The following is a 13,519-nucleotide window of genomic DNA, read 5'->3' on the forward strand; positions in this document are numbered from 1 at the left end:
TTGCTTCAGTAGAAGAGAGGGTACGAACCCCTCCTTCTCCCCCTATTTCCTCCCCCTCTCTACCGCTGCAACCTAGTGATGCACCTCGGCACGTTTATGCAGAGGTTACCATTTCTAAAAAACCAACCTTTGCCGAGGTTACTACAGGCAAACAACCATCTACAGCCACTGTAACTACTACTGTTACGTCACATGACCTGCTTCTGTCTCCATCATCACCAACTTGTACGTTTGAATCAACAAACCTTTCACCACTAGAGTCATTTTCAATCTCACCAGAAACGTTGTCTGTTGACACACAAGAAACTTCCGTAGCCCCCAGTGACCCAGAAATTACCACTGGGGACATAGACGACGATCAAAGCAGTGACAATGAGGGATCAGTTGTATCTCTCGTATCTAGTCTTGGGGATACCGACACTCAAATCTCCAACATGGCGATTAAAAATTTTCTGGTGGCAACACTACATTCCAGAAAATTTATTGAAATGTGTTTTGATTTCTGCCCAAATCGCAAAGTACTTGTTAAACATCTTACAAACTATCGTCACTCACAGAGATTGAATTCATCACAAAAAATTCGTCTCTGTAAACTGATCAACAAAATAAAAAAGCATATTAAAACAACAGGCGAGTTTATCGCTGAAATATAATATAATGGACATCAAATTGATCAATATTTTATATTTTCTGTCTACCATGGCATCCTCTATCTCAGGAATCACTTTAAATGTCAATGGCTGCCGGGACTCTATGAAAAGGTACAGAATTTTTGAATTCTTGAAACGTGATCATCCGTGTGATTTCTACTTTTTACAGGAAACCCACTCACTACCTTTGGATGTTAATACCTGGCAAGTTGTGTGGCGAGGTATTGGTTTGTTTTCTCATGGGACTACAAATCACGCTGGTGTGTCCGTTTTCTTTGCACCCAATTCCGATGTTGTTGTTTTATCACATACAAATATTATTCATGGTCATCTTCTGCACGCACACGTGAAAATAAACAACAGTCCTTTTCACCTTTTTAATGTATATGCCCCAATTGACAGTAATGAGCGCATTGAATGCTTTCAAAAACTAAAAAATCATATCACCAGTCTTAACAATGACCCCGTTATAATAGGGGGTGATTTCAACTGCACCATTTCACCTGAACTCGATCGTAACAGCGGCAATGAGCCAGACATACGCACGTCGCGCTCTCTCAAAAGCGTGTTAGAGCGCTTTAAACTTGTTGACGCCTGGCGTCACTATCATGGCGACATCACTAATTATACATGGGGACGTGCGTGTACACGGGTACGTCTCGATAGGTTTTACATCAGTAAGCACATGCGCAGTAGAATAAATACAATACAAATAACTAACGACTCTTGTGCTTTTTCTGATCACTCTGTACTTTTTATAAAACTTTCCTTTGGTAACACCAGAAATAAAAATCCAGTCTGGTGTATGAATATTGAAATACTTGGGGATGTTGAGTATGTTAATACCTTTACTGAGTTCTGGGTTTATTGGCAGACTCAGCGCAACATGTTCAACAAATTACAATGTTGGTGGGATGTCGGCAAAAATAAGATAAAATGGTTAACTCAAGACTACTGTCATTTTAAAAACCATAACATTAAACAAGACAAAATGCGCCTTGAAAATGAAATCCATCAAATAGAGCACTCCATGAGAAATGGTAGTGAATTTCCTGAGATTTATCACGAGAAAAGACAACTTTTGACACGCATAGTTTTGCAACAAACTCAAGGATCTGCTACGCGTGCGCGACACAGGTTTTTGAATGAAAGCGATGTTCCGAGTTCATATTTTTTCAAGTCGAAAAACAGCATGGCACGAAAAAGACCATCACCCACCTTAAGTGTGACGATGGCAATCTCACTAACAATTTTCAAGATATCCTTCACATCACTAGAAACTTTTATAACAATTTGTACACACCTGATAGCACTGATACAATTTCACAAGACATTATCCTAGAAGGTTTACCACAGCTGAGTGCAAGTGATCGTGATGACCTGGATGATGTCATCACATATGATGAATTCAAACAAACTGTTAAACTTCTTGCCGCTGGGCGTATCCCTGGCATTGATGGCATACCGTACGAATTCTATCAGAAATTCTGGGATGTCATTGGTCACGATCTGTATGATGTTATGTTGTGCTCAGTTCAGGATAATAAATTGCCCACATCATGCACTAAGGCGGTTGTCACCTTGCTCCCAAAGGAGGGGGACAATACTCTTTTGAAAAATTGGCGCCCTGTGAGTCTGCTTTGTAGTGACTACAAAATACTCACCAAAACATTGTCACTACGTCTCCGCTTCGTTATTAGTTCAATCATACACTCCGATCAAAGTTGTAGCATTCCGAACCGTCATATTCATGACAATATTAACTTACTCCGAGACTGCATTGATTATGCAAACATTAATAACTCTCCATTGGGTATTGTCGCCCTCGATCAGGAAAAAGCCTTCGACAGGATTCACCATGATTACCTGTTTAAAACTTTGAAAGCTTTTGGCTTTGGTCCTACTTTCATTAGTTATATCAGACTCATATATCTCAATGCACAATCACTAATCCGTATAAACAGCGCCCTCACTGCACCTGTATCCCTTTCACGGGGCATACGTCAGGGCTGTTCACTGTCATCACTTTTGTACGTTATTGCAATCGAGCCATTACTTGATAAAATTAGAAAAGAAAAAGACATCAAAGGCATTACTATTCCTCATAGCAACGGTCGTCAATGCAAACTTACAGCATATGCTGATGATGTTGAGTTCTTCGTTACTCGTCATCAAGACTTTGATAAACTTGGAAAATGGCTACAAACGTACGAACGTGCATCGAATTCAAAGGTTAACTTTGTAAAATCGGAAGGTTTATGGGTTGGTTCCTGGCGAAATAATACCATCGCGCCTTTAGGCATTAAATGGAACAACTCGGGGTTGAAGATGCTTGGGGTATATCTTGGTAATATCAAGCTGTTTACAAAAAAAAACTGGACAGAATTACTGCAAAAAGTTGAAAATAAAATTGAGTTCTGGTCTCATTTTGCACCAAGTATGTCCTATAGAGGGCGTGCGCTCGTTGTCAACAATTTGTTATCGTCTCAATTGTTATACAGACTCCACAGCCTATCACCACCACCTGATATCATTTTATCACTACAAAAATCATTTGTTAATTTTCTGTGGCATGGGCGCCATTGGATTACAGCCGAAATCTTGTACTTGCCTTTGGAAAAAGGTGGTCAAAATGTTACTCATCTGCCTACACGTATTCGCACCATGCGGCTTGAATATATTCAGAGATACCTCTATTCGGATTATGACCACCCAAGCTTTAAATTCACAGACTACTTTTTCAACGCTGCTAACGAAGATCTGAGGTATTCTCGTCATTTACTTTGCACTAATCATAATATGTCATTCCTTCATCTCCCACCGTTTTACTCAGACTTATTACAGTGTTGGAAATCATTGGCAAAAATGCGTATTATTGATTTGAATACAACTAGCCTACTTTCTGAGCCACTTTTTCATAATCCGCTCATCTGTTACCCACTTAGGAACGAACCATTTCTTTTAAAGCACTTTACCGACGCGGGAGTTGTGAGGATTGGGGATTTGTTTGATACTTCAAACAAATCGTGGTTTTCCAGCTCATATTTTGTAAATAAAGTTAATATCCGCTCTGAACGTATTCTCAAACTCAGTCTCAAAGTCATCCACGATTCCATTCCAACTAAATGGAAAAATGTCATTAACACAAAACTAAAAAACAACGATGTTAATGAGCCACCTCCGACACATCTAAGTTTTCAGTTACACGAGTCGGACGAGTTAAACTTGCCTCTGTATAAAATTGATAAAGGTGCAATATATAAATATTTGTTAATGGTTCTTCATATAAACCAACATCCATATAAATTGGACACTGTCTGGCGAGACATTCTCAGTCCACCTACTGACTTCAAACCTAATTTTAAAGACAGCTATGCATTACCAATCACAAAGTATGAGGGTGATTTACAGTGGCGTATCATACATGGGCCGTACGCCACCACCGGCTTCCTAAAGCACTCCAATTTTACTGCATCTGACAAATGTCCACTCTGCGGAGATTTCGACTCTCTGTCACATATTTTCCTGGAATGTCATGAAATTGGCGCTCTTTGCAGGCTCGTCAACTGTATAGGATCCAGACTCCTGAAGCCAGATGTGTCAGCTCCATCATGGTGGTTTGTTGCGCTACCACCTCACAACTGTCACAAGTTTTTATCCAGGCAATGTGAAAATATATTTCTGTATACAATTTGTGCTGCAAAAATCTCCATTCATATCAGTCGTCGTAATAAACGGGATGGCAACGGTTCCAGTTACCCACTTGAAAATTTCAAAAACCGTGTAGCTAGCAGAATCAAATCAGAATACGCATATTATAAACTTAATGACCAACTACAACAGTTTGAACTGACATGGACGTGTGGTGGCGCTCTTTGTTCATTAGACAACGGATTGCTACAACTCAATTGGTAAATGCTTTATGTTTCATGTTAAGGAAATACGTCCTGGGCATGACGTTAAAACTGCATCCGGTTGTGGAGTTTTTGTACTTGGGAGAATGAGGTTACCCTTTGCCACAACTACCTCCAGGTCACCCTTGGGCAAGGTGTAGTACCTGTCAGCCTTGGGTACCAACTTCCCACATAAAATGTTTGGTTGACGTCAGTAAGGGCATACGGTCGTAAAAGCCTGGCACCAACTCAACCTAAAATGTGAGGTATTACCTGATAAAGACAACGTGTATGGTTTAATTATGTATATATTTATCCTGGGCAAGATTTTAAACTACATCCGGTTGTGGAGTCTATGGACTTGGGAGAATGGGGTTACCCTTTGTCACAACTACCACCAGGTCACCTATGGGCAAGGTGTAGTACCTGTCAGCCTTGGGTGCCAACTTCCCACATAAAATGTTTGGTTGACGTCAGTAAGGGCATACGGTCATAAAAACCTTGCAAAACAGATCCGCATAGGTGGACAATATTTTATGTAAATATGTATATATACGTTTCAGTTTTCCTTAGCATTTGGCAGGGGGGATCGTAACCTCTTGTAGTGAGAACCAGTGTGACTGGCCTGCCAACGGGATGCTAAGGTTTTTATAGTAAAAGTTATCAGTCACTTTCGTTAATGTAATTTCGTTTTATTTATCCGTATATCAAAAATCACTATACTATACTATACTAAACTATACTATACTATACTATACTATCTAAAATCTACTACAATACAGTTACATGGAATAATGTAAAAAAATATTAATGACCCATTAGGTGGTTTTCTCTAATGGTATTTGCTGTTTTTATAAATTTGATAAGCTCTGGATATATGGATCCAAGACATCTATGTGTAAGTGTGTGTTATTCTCTTTGACCTCCCAAACTGCCTGTCCCTATTGCTGCGGTGCAGTGCTCTCACAGGCCGTACCTGGATTTAAATGTATTGTTTGTTTACATGCGGGGCACGATGGCCACTGCTAACCCGGACAATAAACGTGAATGCCGCCTGTAACCCCAACATACAGAAACATAAAAACACAATAGACTAAAGACAATAAGAAAACTCACTGCTCTAGGTCCTTTTCATTTGACATACAAGGACTCTTTCCTTTTTCATCTTTTAACTCCATCATCCAGTAGTCACCACCAACCGTGGTTTACCACGGAGTTCATCCAAGAAAATATGTCCACACGTACTCGGTTTTCGTTATATGTAAATCAGCGTGAAGCTGGCACGCAATAAGAGCGCACAATAAGAGCTGGCAAGCAATAACAACACTAAGAAGCTGACACACAATAACGCTCTATGGAAGCTGGTAAGTGGAACGCAATAGCAAACGTTTTTTTTTTACAAAAAGGAAGTATAAGAAAAATAATAGTTAAAAATATAAATATTATTCAGGGTAATTTCATTTGAACACAATCGTGTCAATTTAATTCCACACAGACCACTTTGGTGCCAATAGTACTATGAAGGTAAATGGTTGCACGAACAGTTTATGTCTCAGCATTTGTATTTTGCGTCGAACGCAGTGTTGTAGGAGATGTTGAATTTTACGAAAACGTCAAGTTACGAAAATGACCACGCCAATATTTTAGAAACCACACCCACTTTTGCAAAACAATGCCAAAAGTATATATGTATCTCGATTTGCTGTTTAACGAAAATTAATTAACAGCCTAGAATTGTTCTCTGATTTACTTACAGATTTATCAACCGAAATTCAAATTAGAAACTCCAACCACAGTACTGTGCTCCAACATTAATTAACAGTTAACTGAACACTTAGTTACAGACAGCCCACACTGCTGTTGTAAACTCCACACACGCATCCAGCGACTAAAGCCAAAAGTTGAAACAAACAGTCTTACCGCATGGTCAAAAATGAATTAAAGTAAGTGGGTGTTCAAAAAACAAAAAATCGATGTTGCTCGTAACTCAAAAAACTGTTTATGCTACCCATTGTTCGTTTCCAATCCCAACTTCCTCTTTTTGGCTACACATGTTAAGTCAACAACAATACTTTGCGATATCAGCTTAGGAAATACTTTTTTGTAAGCATTCAGGCCCGTAGATGCGTCTCTATTAACGATTTCTGAAACGAACCGTGAACAATGATACATTATCTAGCATGTCAAGGCTGCAGTTGGACAACGTAATTGAGTTACCTCGCTCATTGTTTGTAAACGATATGAAACCCGCAACTTTGAAGCGAACATATTTTTTCCGAATAAATGTCAAGAGGATCAAATATGAGCCAATTTTCTCTCTGAGTAACACGTTGAATTTTCAAGTTTCCTCTATATTCTATCTGAAACTGGTGCATTATTTCGGTTGAAGGCACACAACAGAATAACAAATTAGGTTGAACGTAGAAAATATGGGTATATTGTACTCAGTACCGGTTGCTGCATATATGTGTTATGTAACTTTAGTGTAAACAGGCAGAGAAACGAAAAAATAAAAAAAACACCCGATATGTGACAATAAACTAACCTTTCTAACTTACATGTAATGTTACCAAGTCACGCGTCTTACATGAAATTCATTGCAAAATAGAAATTATAATAAAATCTCTGTTTTTTATAAACTTGCAATTGAAGAATTGAGAGAGGGACCTGATATGATTTAAATGATAATACCGTATCCCAAATCAAATTGCGCGTTGCAGTACTCAACCGAATGGTTATCAAATATGCTGGCAATACCCGAATGGTCGATTTGGTGTCCCATCATGCGCTCCATCTATTATTGCGATGTCAGTAATTGAACATCAAGTTATAATTTGGTTTAGCTTAACGTGGTTTTTGCAAAGGTGGGCGTGACTTTAAAATTATGGGCGCTCGATGTTCGTAACTCGTTGTGTTGAACATGTCAAAAGAGTTAGTAAAGGAAGCAGCCTTAGTAAACAAACAAATAAAAACTAAATGGTACAATCGCGGTTACTAAAAAACCGTGGTACAGTGTAATGACATCCCAGTTAGCCAGTATCAACAAAACAATTAACAATTAAAAACATTAAATGGCAAACTAGAGCACAGTATGCACTGGAATGATGGAATAAATAACGTTAAAAAGGAGAAAATAAACTTAGAACCTATCGGAAATTCAAAAACAGTTTAAAACTTGAAAAATGTCTCACTACAATAAAAAAAATGTAGATCTACGCTTAAAATAGCATCTGGGAGACAAGCAACCTCTGAAGTAGAACATGAACAGCATTTTATAAAATCATGTTCACTTTATAAAAGCAAAGACGATATTTATTTGACGAAACAACGAAATACATCACCGGGGGGGGGGCAAGGGGGGTAGCTGGTACAGTTTTACGGAAAATAAAAAGGGCTTTTTACAATTTACAAGGAAAAAAAGACGTTTTTACAGTTTACAGTGAAAATTGAATGATTACAGTTTACAGAGAAAATAAAGGTTATTTTACATTTTACGGAAAATTAAGAACGAAAACCTAGAAAATTCTTGTACGTACCGAGAAAAATGACACATTTTTACAGTGTACGAAAAAAATATTTGATTGATTACGTTGTACGTCTAGCCTGTGATTACAGAATTACGGAATTTATTTTTTCAATTTACGTTGTACGAACAAAAAATTATTGCAATTACGTTGCCGATCACCGACTTTGTTAATTTAAACAAACAAACAAACAAACAAAAAACATATTATTTTAATAATAAAAAAGTGCCATTCGCGCAGAGGACCCCGGGAATTAGTGAAATCGTAATAAAGAGCGCCACCTCAAGGTGACCTATAACAATTTAGACTGAGAAATATCGTTGTTTTCTAATGTTTTACTTCATGTCGTAACTAAAATGATTATCGAGAGCGTTTGGCAGAACACTTGACCATGTTTTTACCCTCAGATGTGGCCCGACTTGTCTTTGGTAAGTATGTTACCGGTCGGTCGTTTCATTTCACCTTCAGTCAGATCGCGCTCGATCGTTACCTAAATCGCTATTTATCTGTCAGCTGGTCGTCCGTGTGGTCGTGTATGACCATGGAGGTAGAAAACCATGGTATGAAGTACCTCTCTAATCCTCTCTCCCCGATTCTCTGCGTCAATAAAATTTAAAAGTGGAGTGTTGAAACAAATATATTTTACAGGTATCTATTTCTGACACTATTATATTCATGTTTGTGATCGATGGACCTTGGGGAGGGGGCATTCATCCGGCAACGATAGGATGAATAAATGTACCTCGCCATGGGACAGGAGGAGCCGTAGTTTCACACGTTCAAAGACATCGTGACAGTGGCACCGTCATGATTATAACTGTCGTTATTTACTATTTGTTGATGGCTTTAGTTGGTACACTCGTTTTCCCTCCCTTGCTACACCTCTATTCGTTCAATTACCTACCATCTATTTGAACTGTAGGCATTAAGGTAGCGAGATAGTTTTTTGGCATGAAAAATGTAAACATCTATAATCGGAGTAAATTTTACAAGAACCTATACAATCTATATATGTTTGGAAAGCCCTTGACTTGTACTTTTCTATTATTAATATTTTGTGAACATTATGTTTGTTTTAGCATCACGTGATTCTGAAAATCGGTGCGGCTGATAATTAACTAACGTGAATACATTTTTAAATGTCATGCATGCGGCCAAAAACTTTACACTGTTTTGAAGCAAGGGTCATGAAGTTTAAATCCATATTTCTATTTTTTAAATTAAGTTTTTTTTTCCTCTCCGAAAATGGAAAATTTCAAGCACGTTTTTTGGTGTTGAAGTTAGTGTATACCGGTGGTTTGCGCGAGGTTTGTGAAAATATGCGATAGAATTTCGCAAAAATGTAAATACGGATACGAAGCCAACATATTCGAGAGTACGAAAAGCCAAACGGCGACATCGTAGCGCTACTCACTGAAACCCCATTTAAAATTAGGTCAACGGCAATTGCCAGAAATCGAACACTGAGAAATCGGCACTTTTATGATTTTAAACTTCAATCAAGGTTAACTCCCGTTTTAGCAGCAACAATTATATGGGTTGGTAGTAAATAAATTACTAGTACTTTGAAGGTTGTTTTCAGAAAAAATCATGATTTGACATTTATGTCTGTGAAAAAACTGTATTTTTACCGTTTTCTTTCACGCTATGGAGTTTTGACACGGTCTGTGCTGATAACGAACGGTGACGTCATTCATTACAGCTGGGATTATGCAAAGTGGGCGGTTCTGTTTGCAGGTAGCAAACAACACAAATACTACACTGGGCAGTTGAAGTGTTTGTCAACATAGCGTATTTATGTTTGGGCCGTTTTATTTGCAAACTTATTTTCTTGAGTATTCCACAAGTTTCAAAGTCTTTTAGAGACACAAGAACACTTTCTGACAATAATTATCAGACTCCCGCGAGCAAATTTGCGCAGAATACGGTAGAATAAGAAAATGAAATGACGGCTGCGGGGTAAGTTTTTTTATGTGTGGAATTGGAAGAAATGCAGAGTAAATTTTCAACACAAAAATATTGTAAATCATCATCCGACGAGACCGTTTTTGTTGGACTTGTTATTTTCGGGAGGGACCTTTTGTAGTGTTCGTGCAAGTTTAGTTTTCATTTTACCTGAATAAGCCTAAAGCGATTTTCAGACAAATTCGAAGGAAACGCTGCCCCTCCTCACCAAAGTGTTCGTCTTACAGCACATTTACATGCACTCTTTTTGCAGGTACGTCGGACTTTGGTTTGATTTTGGTTTAAAATAGTAACAACCACCATCAGCTAAATTCAAGTCCATTATGTTCACAAATAATTGTGCTGCATCAAGTTTTAAACTTGCCACTTTATCGTGAAGATTCTGGCGATCTCCGATTTCGGCAAAGGAAGCTACCGTAGTGTGGCTCCCCAACAGCAAGTACATTGCGGATAATTTTTTTTTCTCATGATGATAACAGTACTAGTGATCAATCACTGTCAACAGACTGTAATATTTGTTTCAATTGACGACTCTTTCAACGTAATTCGACCAATGAAAATGCAGTGTTCTAAAATATTGACAGACACTAAACAACCCCACGTGGTTTCTTGTTATGGCTATGACGGGGCTTCAAAGTGTCTTTTTGTTGTCTTTTTGTTGCTTTAACCGGACTTTTCTGGTCTGTTTATAATTCACACTTCCGCATTGAATACGTTGTCCTATCTTGGGAAACATCCTTTACCATTGTGAGTACCGACGTTGAGGAAACGAAAACTGCTGTGAATGACGGTGGAGTCAATGAAAGTAAATTACTGAACAGCAAACTTCAAGAGGTGTTAGCTGGGGAAGCTAACTCTGGAGAAGAAGATGACGAATTTGACTTTTTGGACGAAGACAGTTTGAAGGTGAAGACATCACAGATGCCCTTCAAGTATTTGTGAATGACGCTGACGAATCCGACGTTGGGGGCTTTTAGTTTTACAGCCAAAACAAAGTCAGCTTGGACTTTCAGTTGCGAGACGTGACCCCAAAAAAAACGCAGCCAGTGATACATTTCGAAGACAAAAATACAAAACAATCGCAATCAAAGACGCCGACCACGCACGTTAGAAATAAATGGAACACGCTGTTTCACTGGCTTCTTTCACTCACGCAATATAATTATGCTATTTCCAAACGCTTATATTGATCACTGTAAAAGTGGATAAATTCAAACCAGCCATCAAATTAAAAATTCGGATCTCGTTGAATGTCAATCAACACGGAACTCGGTAAGGGTCAAGGCCCCCTGATCTGATCCTAAAAAGCATATAATGTATCAAACAGAAATAAAACAAAAATAAAAAATCTCCAACTGTGACATTGTACTTTTATTTTGACAACAGATTTAAAAATAACATTTAGAACATAAATTTGTCTTCCCAAAATATTTTTAAAAAAATCTTAAAAAATACCAAACTGCCGTTAAACGGCCCGGGCGAATTTATGGCAAAATCCGGTAACATGTGATACACTCATGTACTATTTTGTTTATACAAAATTTGTTGTGTTTCGAAAGTGTTTTTTGTTTTTGTTTTTGCTGTACAGCTTCCTCCTCTTGAAACGAAGCAGTGCACATATCTTATCAGCTGTGTGTAAACTACAAACAGATATCTTATCAGTTGTTTGTAAATAGCTTAGCCCCAGTTCAGTTATGTTTGTTAACCATGAATATTAATGAGAAGCACTCATGGGGTGTACACTGGATAAACAAAAAACTTGGGTATTTGTTTGCACACAAGAAAAAAACCAGTTTACTTGTACAAGATATTATTTTTTCAATAAAATAAATACACTAATGTATGTGGCATGCCTTATGGAGCTATGCTTGTGATTTTCAAAAAAAAATGTGAAAAGTGCCCAAAAAACTATTCCGCTACCTTAATCAGCGATTCTGCCAATGAGGGAGTGATAAAATCTAAGTCAGGGGAAGCCGCAGATTTTGTTCCCTCAGGTTTTGAGGCGACTATGTAGTGATTGTACTCAGAATTTACCAGAATGGAATCCGCATTCGAAATTCTATTTATGTCTCAACTGCGTGCGGGGTTCGGGTTTTTGCCCTGAAGGCGTGTGTAATCTCTTGAGTTCTTGGGCCTGGGATGTTTTCCAGCGCAATGTGAAAATTGCTGAGACTGGCCGTGTCACTCATTTACGCAGCAAATGTCGCGCGTCTAGTATAATCGGTCAAAGTGAGTTGCGTGTTGGCATGAGTGGAAAGTCCTTGTGCTCAACTACCGGTACTTCATGTACTGAGACGTTGAGTAAGAGGCCCGACGGTGGAGGTTCCGATATTTGTCGGTCTTCCCCCCACTGATCGGAGGGCGTCCTCACAGTCTGTTGCTTCACAGATGGTGTTTATTTGATTTTACCGACAATGACGAGGCTGTGCCCCTGGAGGTCATTCCTCCTATGGGGCCCATTGCAGGTCCCTTTGTGGATTCGTCCTCGCACAGCACCAGGTTTGCCTCTGAGATGAGGGCTTTGGTCGAAGGACTGTCGGGGAAGATTGCGTCCCTAGCAGGCCCGGTAGATCTGATGCAGTTGGAGCGAGCTGTCTACACTGCAGCACCTCAGTCGGCAAGTAGGAAGAAACACAAAAAACATCGCTCGCATTCTAAACATGTCTCTTCCGGGAACCCGCCGTTCTCAGCCGCGACTCTCCCGCTGATTTGGGTGAGGCCGAGGCTCAGGCTCGTTGCACCATGTCTCCTCTGGGACCTCTGGCACTGAATACTAACGGGGATGCTGGCAGGGCTTTCAGGTCAGGGCACACGTTGCGCCTCCTCCCTACCAGCCAAGGTTCGCCGTGTGGTACCATACTCAGGAATTTATCCTTAAGTCCGGGCTCAGCTATGGGTTTTGACTCCCTTCTCGCCGACCCTGTCATGAGATGCACACTCGAACATGCTCTTGCTTACATATTTAAGTTGAAAGGATGCAGTTTGTCCGCGCTGGATACAGTGGGTACCTCGGGTGGTCCCTCAGAGCCTTCAATCTGTAATGACTCGGCGAGCCACACCGTTGCGGTGATGTGAAATATTATCAATCCTGGTGACAGAATGTACACACCCCCACCCTCGATCCTAAAGCAACCACTTACTGTTGCTTAAGCGCTTATGGGATCACAGGCGCCGGGATCCAAAGCAACCCTGTTGGCACATCCCCCCCTGGTCCAGCCGAGTGCTGAGTGTGGTGGAGGGCGCGCAGATGGTGTTGATGGGTGGACGTTGGTCAGCCACCTAGAAGTAACGCTTAAGGCCCCTGGGTGGGTAATCTTATGCAAAACCCTTTCCGCTGGACCAAACGCTACCTGGACAGTGTGGTTTTGGAATCAGACCCCAACTCGTGGGATGAGACCAAACGATGGGGAGATGTGCATATAATCGGCAAGGGGCCAGAAAACAACTTAGTGAGATCAGGCCCCTGGGAAACTCACCTGATGGGAGG

General features: G+C 39.7%; 2 protein-coding genes across 2 annotated transcripts in view; one reads left to right on the plus strand and one right to left on the minus strand.

The window, feature by feature from the left end:
* Positions 1–5,853, minus strand: part of LOC146747419 (uncharacterized) — a 62,013-nt gene extending 56,160 nt beyond the window's left edge. The window contains exon 1 of the mRNA XM_085498176.1: positions 5,660–5,853. Within this exon, the coding sequence (XP_085354302.1) occupies positions 5,660–5,724 (65 nt within the window). The 5' untranslated portion in view covers positions 5,725–5,853. The remainder of the gene's footprint in view (positions 1–5,659) is intronic.
* A 2,458-nt stretch (positions 5,854–8,311) lies between these two features.
* The window catches only part of LOC144358055 (uncharacterized), a 326,453-nt gene continuing 321,245 nt past the window's right edge, over positions 8,312–13,519 (plus strand). Inside the window, exon 1 of the mRNA XM_085498177.1 lies at positions 8,312–8,495. Coding sequence (XP_085354303.1) covers positions 8,459–8,495 — 37 coding nt within the window. The 5' untranslated portion in view covers positions 8,312–8,458. The remainder of the gene's footprint in view (positions 8,496–13,519) is intronic.

This window comes from Saccoglossus kowalevskii, chromosome 4 (assembly GCF_978046115.1).
Source record: "Saccoglossus kowalevskii chromosome 4, keSacKowa6.1, whole genome shotgun sequence".
NCBI classification, from domain to species: Eukaryota; Metazoa; Hemichordata; class Enteropneusta; family Harrimaniidae; genus Saccoglossus; species Saccoglossus kowalevskii.